We start from the raw sequence: 13,367 nt of genomic DNA on the forward strand, positions 1-13,367 counted from the left end.
CACCACCAAACCAGCTCTACAACAAATGCTAAAGGAACTTCTCTAAGTGGGAAACACAAGAGGAGAAAAGGACCTACAAAAACAAACCCAAAACAATTAAGAAAATGGTCATAGGAACATACATATCGATAATTACCTTAAACGTGAATGGATTAAATGCCCCAACCAAAAGACATAGACTGGCTGAATGGATACAAAAACAAGACCCATATATAGGCTGTCTACAAGAGACCCACTTTAGACCTAGGGACACACACAGACTGAAAGTGAGGGGATGGAAAAAGATATTCCATGCAAAGGGAAATCAAAAGAAAGCTGGAGTAGCTATACTCATATCAGATAAAATAGACTTTAAAATAAAGAATGTTACAAGAGACAAGGAAGGACACCACATAATGATCCAGGGATCAATCCAAGAAGAAGATACAACAATTATAAATATATATGCACGAAACATAGGAGCACCTCAATACATAAGGCAACTGCTAACAGCTATAAAAGAGGAAATCGACAGTAACACAATCATAGTGGGGGACTTTAACACCTCACTTACACCAATGGACAGATCATCCAAAATGAAAATAAATAAGGAAACAGAAGCTTTAAGTGACACAATAGACCAGATAGATTTAATTGATATATATAGGACATTCCATCCAAAAACAGCAGATTACACGTTCTTCTCAAGTGCGCACGGAACATTCTCCAGGATAGATCACATCTTGGGTCACAAATCAAGCCTCAGTAAATTTAAGAAAATTGAAATCATATCAAGCATCTTTTCTGACCACAACGCTATGAGATTAGAAATGAATTACAGGGGAAAAAACGTAAAAAACACAAACACATGGAGGCTAAACAATACGTTACTAAATAACCAAGAGATCACTGAAGAAATCAAAGAGGAAATAAAAAAATACCTAGAGACAAATGACAATGAAAACATGACGACCCAAAACCTATGGGATGCAGCAAAAGCGGTTCTAAGAGGGAAGTTTATAGCTATACAAGCCTACCTAAAGAAACAATAAAAATCTCAAGTAAACAATCTAAACTTACACCTAAAGAAACTAGAGAAAGAAGAACAAACAAAACCCAAAGTTAGCAGAAGGAAAGAAATCATAAAGATCAGAGCAGAAATAAATGAAATAGAAACAAAGAAAACAATAGCAAAGATCTATAAAACTAAAAGTTGGTTCTTTGAGAAGATAAACAAAATTGATAAGCCATTAGCCAGACTCATCAAGAAAAAGAGGGAGAGGACTCAAATCAATAAAATCAGAAATGAAAAAGGAGAAGTTACAACAGACACCGCAGAAATACAAAGCATCCTAAGAGACTACTACAAGCAACTTTATGCCAATAAAATGGACAACCTGGAAGAAATGGACAAATTCTTAGAAAGGTATAACCTTCCAAGACTGAACCAGGAGGAAACAGAAAATATGAACAGACCAATCACAAGTAATGAAATTGAAACTGTGATTAAAAATCTTCCAACAAACAAAAGTCCAGGACCAGATGGCTTCACAGGTGAATTCTATCAAACATTTAGAGAAGAGCTAACACCCATCCTTCTCAAACTCTTCCAAAAAATTGCAGAGGAAAGAACACTCCCAAACTCATTCTATGAGGCCACCATCACCCTGATACCAAAACCAGACAAAGACACTACAAAAAAATAAAATTACAGACCAATATCACTGATGAATATAGATGCAAAAATCCTCAACAAAATACTAGCAAACAGAATCCAACAACACATTAAAAGGATCATACACCACGATCAAGTGGGATTTATCCCAGGGATGCAAGGATTCTTCAATATACGCAAATCAATCAATGTGATACACCATATTAACAAATTGAAGAATAAAAACCATATGATCATCTCAATAGATGCAGAAAAAGCTTTTGACAAAATTCAACACCCATTTCTGATAAAAACTCTCCAGAAAGTGGGCATAGAGGGAACCTACCTCAACATAATAAAGGCCATATATGACAAACCCACAGCAAACATCATTCTCAATGGTGAAAAACTGAAAGCATTTCCTCTAAGATCAGGAACGAGACAAGGATGTCCACTCTCACCACTATTATTCAACATAGTTCTGGAAGTCCTAGCCACGGCAATCAGAGAAGAAAAAGAAATAAAAGGAATACAAATTGGAAAAGAAGAAGTAAAACTGTCACTGTTTGTGGATGACATGATACTATACATAGAGAATCCTACAACTGCCACCAGAAAACTGCTAGAGCTAATTAATGAATATGGTAAAGTTGCAGGATACAAAATTAATGCACAGAAATCTCTTGCATTCCTATACACTAATGATGAAAAATCTGAAAGAGAAATTATGGAAACACTCCCATTTACCATTGCAACAAAAAGAATAAAATACCTAGGAATAAACCTACCTAGGGAGACAAAAGACCTGTATGCAGAAAACTATAAGACACTGATGAAAGAAATTAAAGATGATACCAACAGACGGAGAGATATACCATGTTCTTGGATTGGAAGAATCAACATTGTGAAAATGAGTATACTACCCAAAGCAATCTACAGATTCAATGCAATCCCTATCAAATTACCAATGGCATTTTTTACGGAGCTAGAACAAATCATCTTAAAATTTGTATGGAGACACAAAAGACCCTGAATAGTCAAAGCAGTCTTGAGGGAAAAAAATGGAGCTGGAGGAATCAGACTCCCTGACTTCAGACTCTACTACAAAGCTACAGTAATCAAGACAATATGGTACTGGCACAAAAACAGAAACACAGATCAATGGAACAAGATAGAAAGCCCAGACATTAACCCACGCACCTATGGTGAACTAATCTATGACAAAGGAGGCAAAGATATACAATGGAGAAAAGACAGTCTCTTCAATAAGTGGTACTGGGAAAACTGGACAGCTACATGTAAAAGAATGAAATTAGAATACTCCCTAACACCATACACAAAAATAAACTCAAAATGGATTAGAGACCTAAATATAAGACTGGACCCTATAAAACTCTTAGAGGAAAACATAGGAAGAACACTCTTTGACATAAATCACAGCAAGATCTTTTTTGATCCACCTCCTAGAGTAATGGAAATAAAAACAAAAATAAACAAGTGGGACCTAATGAAACTTCAAAGCTTTTGCACAGCAAAGGAAACCATAAACAAGACGAAAAGACAACCCTCAGAATGGGAGAAAATATTTGCAAATGAATCAACGGACAAAGGATTAATCTCCAAAATATATAAACAGCTCATTCAGCTCAATATCAAAGAAACAAACACCCCAATCCAAAAATGGGCAGAAGACCTAAATAGACATTTCTCCAAAGAAGACATACAGACGGCCACGAAGCACATGAAAAGATGCTCAACATCACTAATTATTAGAGAAATGCAAATCAAAACTACAATGAGGTATCACCTCACTCCTGTTAGAATGGGCGTCATCAGAAAATCAACAAACAACAAATGCTGGAGAGGGTGTGGAGAAAAGGGAACCCTCTTGCACTGTTGGTGGGAATGTAAATTGATACAGCCACTATGGAGAACAATATGGAGGTTCCTTAAAAAACTAAAAATAGAATTACCATATGACCCAGCAATCCCACTACTGGGCATATACCCAGAGAAAACCGTAATTCAAAAAGACACATGCACCCGAATGTTCATTGCAGCACTATTTACAATAGCCAGGTCATGGAAGCAACCTAAATGCCCATCAACAGACGAATAGATAAAGAAGATGTGGTACATATATACAATGGAATATTACTCAGCCATAAAAAGGAACGAAATTGAGTCATTTGTTGAGACGTGGATGGATCTAGAGACTGTCATACAGAGTGAAGTAAGTCAGAAAGAGAAAAACAAATATCGTATATTAATGCATGTATGTGGAACCTAGAAAAATGGTACAGATGAGCCAGTTGGCAGGGCAGAAGTTGAGACACAGATGTAGAGAATGGACATATGGACACCAAGGGGGGAAAACTGCGGTGGGGTGGGGATGGTGGTGTGCTGAATTGGGCGATTGGGATTGACATGTATACACTGATGTGTATAAAATTGATGCCTAATAAGAACCTGCAGTATAAAAAAACAAACAAAACAACTAATACTAAACTTTCATTGGGTTATTTGTATGGAAATATGTTAATATAAATGTTTCAGACATTACATGAAATTTCTAAAAATCTTATATTTGTATTTGTATGGAAATATGTATGGAAATATGTTAATATAAATGTTTCAGACATTACATGAAATTTCTAAAAATCTTATATTTGTATTTGTATGGAATTATGTATGGAAATATGTTAATATAAATGTTTCAGACATTACATGAAATTTCTAAAAATCTTATATGTTCTGGTATAATGTTATAAGTAATAATCCTAGTTATTACTTTAAAATGTATATCTCAGAAATAACTAATTTTCTTGTCAACTGCATTATTATGAACTTTCATCAAATCTTTAACCGTGGTCATTTTTAAGTCTTTTGTCATTTACAGACAGTTCTGGGTGTACTCTGATGATTTTGCAAATATGTTCCTATAAAAGGGTTTCATCTTCAAGAAATTCATGGAAAAGACTCTGACAAGTACAGGTTTCTGGTAACTGACTGTACTGCTGAACTGAATGAATAAGCATTTTCAGAACTCTAATGAAAAACTGATGAACTCATAAAAGTGCTAACAAAAGATCAAGATGAAAAAAAAATTAATTACATGGGACTGAGTGAACTGAGGAGGATGAGTATAATTTTTGTGACTTTCTGTCTGAATTAAAAAAAAAAAAAATCCCACAAGGACTCAGAGGCAAAGAATATACAAATCAATTTTCACTGCAAAGTAAAGGAGCTGTTACAGTGGAGGATTACTGGACTGAATGTCAATATTATGACATAGTATGAGTGTGTTTCATGTTTGGTAATTGCAATCATTGTTGCTTTTGTTGTGGTCATCCATGTACAATGCTTGGTGTCAGTCTATTTATCTCTTGTAAAAATAAAATACAGTGTGTGTGTGTGAAAAAAAAAAAAAGAAAAGTACGTGTCAAAAGAATAAAATACTTAGAAATAAACTTAACCAAGGAAGTAAGATTTGTACACTAAAAACTACAAAACACAGCTAAAAAATATTACAGACAATAAATGGAAAGATTTCTATACTCATGGACTGGAAGACTTAACACTGTGAAGATGTCAATACTATCCAAGCCATCTACATATTCAATGCAATTCCTATCAAAATTCCAATGATGTTTTCTGCAGTAATAGAAAACTTCATCCTAAAATTCATATGGAATTTCAAGAGACACCAAATTGCCAAAACAATATTGAAAAAGAAGAACAAAGGTGGAGGAGTCACAATTCTAAATTTCAAATATTACTGAAAAGCTACAGTAATCAAAACAGTGTGGGGCTTCCCTGGTGGCGCAGTGGTTGAGAATCTGCCTGCCAATGCAGGGCACACAGGTTTGAGCCCTGGTCTGGGAAGATCCCACATGCCGCGGAGGAACTGGGCCCGTGAGCCACAACTACTGAGTCTGCGTGTCTGGAGCCTGTGCTCCGCAACAAGAGAGGCTGTGATAGTGAGAGGCCCCTGCTTGCTGCAACTAGAGAAAGCCCTCACACAGAAACGAATACCCAACACAGCCAAAAATAAATAAATAAATTTAAAAAAGAAAAGATGACTACTATCTTTAAAAAAAAAAACAAAAAAAACCCAGTGTGATACTGGAATCAAGGCAGACATATAGACCAATGGGATAGAATAAAGAGCTCAGAAATAAACTCTCGCATATGCAGTCAAATGATTTGCAACAAGGAGGCCAAGAACATTCAGCGGGGAAGGACAGACTTTTTAACACATGATGCTGGGAAAACTGAATATCCACATGCATAAGAAGGAGGTTGGGGGCTTCCCTGGTGGTGCAGTGGTTAAGAATCTGCCTGCCAATGCAGGGGACATGGGTTTGAGCCCTGGTTTGGGAAGATCCCACATGCCGCGGAGCAACTAGGCTGGTGAGCCACAACTACTGAGCCGGCGCGTCTGGAGCCTGTGCTCCACAACAAGAGAGGCCGCGATAGTGAGAGGCCCGCGCACCGCGATGAAGAGTGGCCCCCGCTTGCCGCAACTAGAGAAAAGCCCTCGCACAGAAACAAAGACCCAACACAGCCAAAAATAAATAAATAAATAAACTAATTAAATGTCACACCCTCACAAATCTTTCCTGAACTCCAAAAAAAAAAAAGAAAGAAAAAGAAACCAACCTAGACCATGCAGTAATATCTCTCCTATCAGGAAACCTTAAAAAAAAAAAAAAGAAGGAGGTTGGATGGATACCAGGTACATAAATTAACTAAAAATGCATCAAAGATCTTAAGAGCTACAACTATAAAACTCTTAAGAAAACATAGTGGGAAAGCTTCATGACACTGCATTTGGCAATGATTCCTTGGATACGACAAACGCACAAGGAACGAAAGAAATACAAACTGGATTTCATCAAAATGAAAACCTTTAGTACATCAAAGGATGCTATGAACATAATAAATGGCAACCCATAGAATGGGAGAAAATATCTGCAAATCACCTATCTGATGAAGGGTTAACATTCAGAATATATAGAGAATTCCTAAATCTCAACAACAAAAACACCAAGCAACTTGATTCAAAAATTGGCAAAAAAATTGAACAGATATTTCTCCAAAGATATACAAATGGGCAATAAGTGCATGAAAAGATGCTCAACATCACTAGGCTGTCAAGGAAATGCAAATCAAAACACAATGAGATACCACTTCACATTAGTTAGGATGGTTATTACTCAAAAAAAAAAACAGAAAAGAAGTGTAGGCAAGCATGGGAGAAATTGGAACCTTCGTGAAGCTGCTATGGAAAACACTATGGTGATTCTTCAAAAAATTTAAAAAAGAACTATCATAAGATGCAGCAATTCTGATTCTGGGTATATACTCAAAAAGAACTGAAGCAGGGACACTAAAAGATATCTGCACACCCATGTTCATAACACCATAATTCACAAGAGCCAAAGGCAAAAGCACCCAACTGTCTACTGATAGAATAATGGGTAAACAAAACGTGGTATATACAATGTTATTCAGTCATAAAAAGGAAGCAAATTCTGACACATACTACAACATAGATGAACCTTTAAGATACTATGCTAAGTAAAGCAAGCCAGACATCAAAGGATAACTACTGTCTGATTCCACCCACATGGAATACTCATAATAGGCAAATTCGTATTTACAGAAAGTAGAATGGTGGTTGTCAGTAGATGGGAGAAGTTACTGATTAAGGGGAACAGAGTTTCAGTCTGAAGATGAAAAAGTTCTGTGGATGCAGGACTGTGATGGTTGCACAATGAGAGTGTACTAAATGCCACTTAGAAATGTAAATATTTTGTTTTGTATATTTTGCCACAACTAAAATAAAGTAAAGAGACTTCCCTGGTGGTCCACTGGTAAAGAATCCGCCTTACAATGCAGGGGACATGGGTTGGATCCCTGGTTGGGGAACTAAGATACCACATGCTGCGGGGCAACTGAGCTCGTGCACCTCAACTACAGAGCCCACACACTCTGGAGTCCACGCGCCACAACTGCAGAGCCCACGCGCTCTGGAGCCCGTTTGCCACAACTAGAGAGAGAAAACCCGCACGCCACAACTAGAGAGAAGCCCACGTGCCACAACGAAGAGCCCATGCACTGCAACGAAGATCCCGCATGCCACAACAAAGACAAGATGTAGCCAAAAGAAAATACACCATAAATAAATAAACAAATAAATAATATATTTTAAAAAAGAGAAAGAAACATAAACCTTTAAAAAATAAAGTAAAAAGAACCTAAGCAAAGGACCTCTCAAGAACACTTGTGTAAGCAGTGACTATATAAGTGACTACAATTCCTGACACAGTCAGACAAAAATAAATGTAAGCTATAGGAAGGGAGACATACCAGGGTGCCATGGTGCTAGACAGTCACCCAGAGAGGGAAAGCGCAAGACAGGTGGGATCCATTACGCTGACCTAAAGAACAGCGATACCAAATCCTTCCCTATAAGGCCTTTGGCGCAGTAGGCGCTGGAGTGATAAGGATGAGAAGTAGGCATGCACTCAGCTCACCCCTTGAACCACAGCACATACCCAGGCAACTGGGGAAGGAAGCAGTGCCCATGGTTTAGATGGAGACATACCTGACCCTGGAGAAAAGAGAAAGGCCAAGCCTTGCCCAGGGCATAGGGGCAGGTGTAACAGCTTACCCAAGGAAGATGTAAGTGCAAAATTCTCCAGCATCACATCGTGGTACAGGCATCTCTGAGCCTCATCAAGGAGAGCCCATTCCTCCCAGGAGAAATACAGGGCCACATCCTCAAAGGTCACACTTCCCTGCCAGGATAGAGACAGATGAAATCATCAACAGCCTCACTCCGGAAGACCCACAATCTATCTCCTCACACATCTACCCCATGTCCATCCTCCTTCTAAGATCTCAGAGGAGATTCCAGACTCTGGTGCCACTGGTGTCTGCTGTCTTCTCATGCTCCCATTAACCACTGTGTTCACTCTGCTGTCCACTCTGCAACCAGACGGAGCCTGTTAAGACCTAGATGCGAACACCTCCCTCACCTGATCCAGACCTCCCACTGCCTGCAGAACAGATGCCTAACCTCACAGGCAATCATTCCAAGTCTGACTCTTACTCCCCACACCCAGTTTGTTCTCACCAGAAAGGAAGGAGACCTGCAATTCCCTGAACCAGCTTAGCCTCACCTCCAAGCACTTCCCGTTTTTGTGATAAGCTTCCACATCTCTTTCCATTGGTGGCCTGAAATGGGAACCCCTCCATCAAACCCCTGGACTCAACTCAGGACCCTGAGCTAGGATTCTCTAAGGTCCCCACACCCAAGGGCTGGGAAAATGGCAGGTGACAAGTCTCATGACACCACAAATTTGGAGAAAATAGGGGTTGGGACCAGTGAGGGAGGACGAAACCGCCACTTACCTGACTAGGTTCCAAAAGCACTTCTGCAGCCATGAAAACCTGTGGGAAGAGGCAGGTCTTAGAGGGATGTGAGCATGGCATCCTTCCAGGGGCTCAGGCCTTCCCTGAACCCCTGGGGGTCACCAGAGTCAGGTAATCTCGGGCCGACCATCTAACCTCTGTATTGACTCTCAGCAGTTTTGTGTCCTTGGGGGAAAAAACCCTTAACACCCTCTGCCTCAATGTCCTCAGCAGCCCTACAATTTGTGCTTCCACTGAACAGACTCTGGGGATCTGTTCAAACTTAACTTAGATCATGTCTCTTTTCCGCAAAAATTTCCATGGCTCCAAGAGCCCCAAGAAGGAAGGTACAGCTCCTCAGCCTGTCACTGCAGGTGCGACTCTACCCACACTTTGTTCCCTGCAGAAGCAACACGGACCCCAGGTTTCCCCAATCCTCCCGGCTCAATCCGACCTCCCAGCCTTTGCACCTGCCGGTCCGTCCGCCTGTGACCCTCTGCCACGCGCCATCACACCGTCTGTCAGAAACAGGACCCCACCCACGGCCGCCTCACCGTCCTGGACACCGGGGCCTGGGCTGCGGGCACGAGAGCAGGCGCCCCGCACTCGGGGCTTTAGTGTCTGGTGGGGTGAGGGCGGTGAGGGCGGTGAGGGCCAGGAGGACGAGCGTTTACCTGAGGCGGGTCCCTCGGTGCCGCCGCCGCCGCCGCCGCCGCCGCCGCCACCTGAGCCACAAGCCGGGGCAGAGAGGGGACAGCCGAGCGTCCCGAACGGACCGGGCACCAACGTCTCCAGACCGGCCCCGCAAGCGGCGATGTGCCCGACTATAGAACCGCCTCTAGTCACTGGGGACAAAGCCTCTTCCCGCGCTTTCTCTGTCTGTCACCTCAATGCCGACTCTGCGCTCTCTGCCTCCTGACCCCGAGGACCGCCAAAATGACCGCCACAAAATACCGGAAGTCCCGCCTTCGCCCAGTGCGCCCCTCACGGAAATGCCGAAAGTCTGGATGTTCATTGGGTGTTCGTCGCTGCCGCTCAGCTCATAGCTTTCTGGGTAATGGAGTTCCCGCCGCCACACAGGCCCGCAGGAGCGGCGCCTTAGCTGGAATCTCCCAGGGAAAGGGTCAAGCAATGCCCCGGGGCTGCTCCGAACTGAAGGCCTTGTTCTTCTAGGTCGGAGAGAAGCTTCGCTTCCTCTTAAAGGGGCGAAGGCCAATTTCTGGGGGGTCCGAAGTGCATTTAGAAATCCTTCAATGCTATTAGACATATATACACCACCAAATGTAAAATAGATAGCTAGTGGGAAGCAGCCGCATAGCACATGGAGATTAGCTCAGTGCTTTGTGACCATCTAGAGGGGTGGGATAGGGAGGGTGGGAGGGACGGAGATGCAAGAGGGAAGAGATATGGGAACATATGTATATGTATAACTGATTCACTTTGTTATAAAGCAGAAACTAACACACCATTGAAAAGCAATTATACTCCAATAAAGATGTTTTTTAAAAAAAGAAAAAAAAGAAATCCTTCAATGCTATTGATCTCTGAAGTGTTTAGATATTCGGATTCCATGCGAACATTGTCTGGTAGATGCGAACATTGGTAGATGCAAGTGATTATACATTATCTTATTATCCTGTAAATGCACGCAGACTGAGGCATTAAAGTCATTTTATATATACCCTAAAGTCAAAATTATAATTGAGGTAAATTAATTCAGATATATCTAGTTTCTATTCCTGTCCCTCCACATTGTTTAATCTCTGCCCCTCTATATCATTACTTATTGAAGGTTATAGTTCATTCTTTAATTGTTTTTAATGTAATTGTATAGATAGACAGGTAGAGAGAAAATGTGTATTTATCTACATTATTTATATTCTTATTCCTTCACAATCATAAGAATAATTGTAGAATTACAGTTCTATAATTGTAGAATTGGAAAAAAGTTCTTTTGAGGTGGATTACCTCATCTTCCTTTGAGAACTGGAGAAGGCCCATGTGACAAATGATCCCATTGGTACCGACCACACAATTCCACACTTACTGCTTCTGATTACATTTCTGGGGAAGGTTGTAACTGCAGCTATGTTAGGTATTAAGTCTTGGTGTTAGCACGAGTGACTCCACTTAGAGGCTGTTGTTTCTGGTTTAGCAAAGTGAAAAGTCTGATAATTCTATCTTGTGGAGAAAAGCAATGTTTATGCCATGGTAACTTTTTTGAATTCTGTCTGCACATGAATGCATCGCTCTGTGTTTGCCTGTGTATTCATATATATATATATTCCTATTTTTTTTTGTTTGTTTAGTAAAAGGGATTCATAATTTGTGTATAGATATGTTGTTTGCTCACTTAACAAGAGTTATTCTTATTTACTATTATATCGCCAATTCTAGCAGAATAATTTGGACTGACAATCATGTAATTTAAAAAATTAAAAATACAAATTAATATTGATCCAACTGGAGAAATCAGAAGACTTATAGCTGTTTGAGCTAGATTAGGAAACTTTTTTCCTGGTTCAGAAATCACGGAAGAACTTAGAGACATGGGTGTCACTGCTGATGAACACAAAGGAAAGCAGGGAAAATGATGCTATTAGCACAGAGGTGTCCATTAGCCACTGCTTTGGATTCACAATAAGAGTAATGCAAAGACTCAAAATGGAAGAGAGACAGTAAACGTAGACAAAGGAGCTCACTATAATCAGGGTGGTGCATGTGGCTCTAGCCTCATGGGAAGGTCTGGGGGAGAGTCTGTTGCTGTGAATGTGTTGGACTTGTTGCTTGTGCCTGTGAAGGAAAAGGACCATGTACCCACTAGTCCAGATCATGAAGCCCAAACATATAACATCCATGTAAGATAATATAACTGCATGTAATAAGCTGATAAATTTATCAGGCATGAGTGAGGAATGGTATCCATAATTTGATTTTACACTTATATTTTTGCTACTTCTTGGACCAATTACTCTAATAGGAATGCAGACATTTAGCAAGAGTTGTAGGATCCAGAACAGAAAACTACAGAAGCCAATACACTTTGTGGATCGAATTCTGAAGTACACCCACAAAGAGGTTCTGGGGCAAAACTTAATGGCCTAGAAACCACTCAGAAGGCTGGTAGTGCTGAGAGAAACCCCTCTGGCCACTTTGTGTAAATAGAAGACAAGTTTACATCCAGCATCATCCAGGAAATATTTCAATCCAAAAGCTGCCATTGTCTGTGGGATCCCTCTGGAGAAGAGAAACAAGCTGTTGGCTAAGGCCAGTGGTTGACAATCTGATCTGTGGATCTCAACTCCTATCCAGTCAACAAAGTGAAGTTTAAATGACAAAGGAAGGAGGAGTTTCCCAGGATCCCATCTCCAGTCTGAGTGAGGAAGATGATTTCCATTTCTAGGTTGGCATTCCCTTAACTTTCTTCTTCTTCTTTTTTTTTTTTAATTTATGTTTGGCTGCGTTGGGTCTTCGGCAGGCTTTCTCTAGTTCTAATGAGCGGGGGCTATTCTTTGCTGTGGTGTGCGGGCTTCTCATTGCGGTGGCTTCTCTTGTTGCAGAACATGGGCTCTAGGCGTGCGGGCTTCAGTAGTTGTGGCACGCGGGCTCAGTAGTGTGGCACATGGGCTTAGTTGCTCCACGGCATGTGGGATATTCCTGGACCAGGGCTCGAACCTGTGTCCCCTGCATTGGCAGGTGGATTCTTAACTACTGCGCCACCAGGGAAGTCCAACCCTTCACTTTCGTATCTAGGAGATATTGATTTTAATTTGAGATAGAAATAAATGAATAAATGCTAGAAAGATAAATGAACATAAATGTGTCACCTTCTTCTGCTCAGCTGTATCTACTGCTGAACATAGCACATGATTTCCTCTCTTTTGGTAACACATTTGCTTACTTTAACTGGATTATAGCAGTACATACTTATGGGTGCAATGATTATTAATTAAGGTCTTATGATGGAATTCATCCAAATGTTCATATGAGGGGGTATTTGAATAAAGGATGCACGATTCACACAACATATTTTCCTACAGCTATGAACTGAATGAAGATCATTTTCCTTCATGTATGAAATTACCTTCAGGATTTATTCTTAAGTGAGAAAAGGCAAGTGGGTTAGGAGATGTTTAGTATTCTACAATTATTCTTATGATTGTGAAGGAATAAGAATATAAATAATGTAGATAAATACACATTTTCTCTCTACCTATCTATACAATTACATTAAAAACAATTAAAGAATGAACTATAACCTTCAATAAATAATGATATAGAGGGGCAGAGATTAAACAATGTGGAGGGACAG

At 40.4% G+C, this 13,367-nt stretch overlaps 1 protein-coding gene across 1 annotated transcript in view; it reads right to left on the bottom strand.

Annotated features, from left to right (window-relative positions):
* Nucleotides 1–9,986, bottom strand: part of LOC132353421 (zinc finger protein 211-like) — a 15,192-nt gene extending 5,206 nt beyond the window's left edge. Inside the window, exons 1-3 of the mRNA XM_059904615.1 lie at nt 9,730–9,986; nt 9,056–9,094; nt 8,313–8,439 (exon numbers count right to left, since the gene is read on the bottom strand). Of these exons, the coding sequence (XP_059760598.1) occupies nt 8,313–8,439; nt 9,056–9,088 (160 nt within the window). The 5' untranslated portion in view covers nt 9,089–9,094; nt 9,730–9,986. The remainder of the gene's footprint in view (nt 1–8,312; nt 8,440–9,055; nt 9,095–9,729) is intronic.
* Nucleotides 9,987–13,367: the final 3,381 nt, after the last annotated feature.

The sequence above is a fragment of the Balaenoptera ricei genome, chromosome 19 (genome assembly GCF_028023285.1).
Source record: "Balaenoptera ricei isolate mBalRic1 chromosome 19, mBalRic1.hap2, whole genome shotgun sequence".
NCBI classification, from domain to species: domain Eukaryota; kingdom Metazoa; phylum Chordata; class Mammalia; order Artiodactyla; family Balaenopteridae; genus Balaenoptera; species Balaenoptera ricei.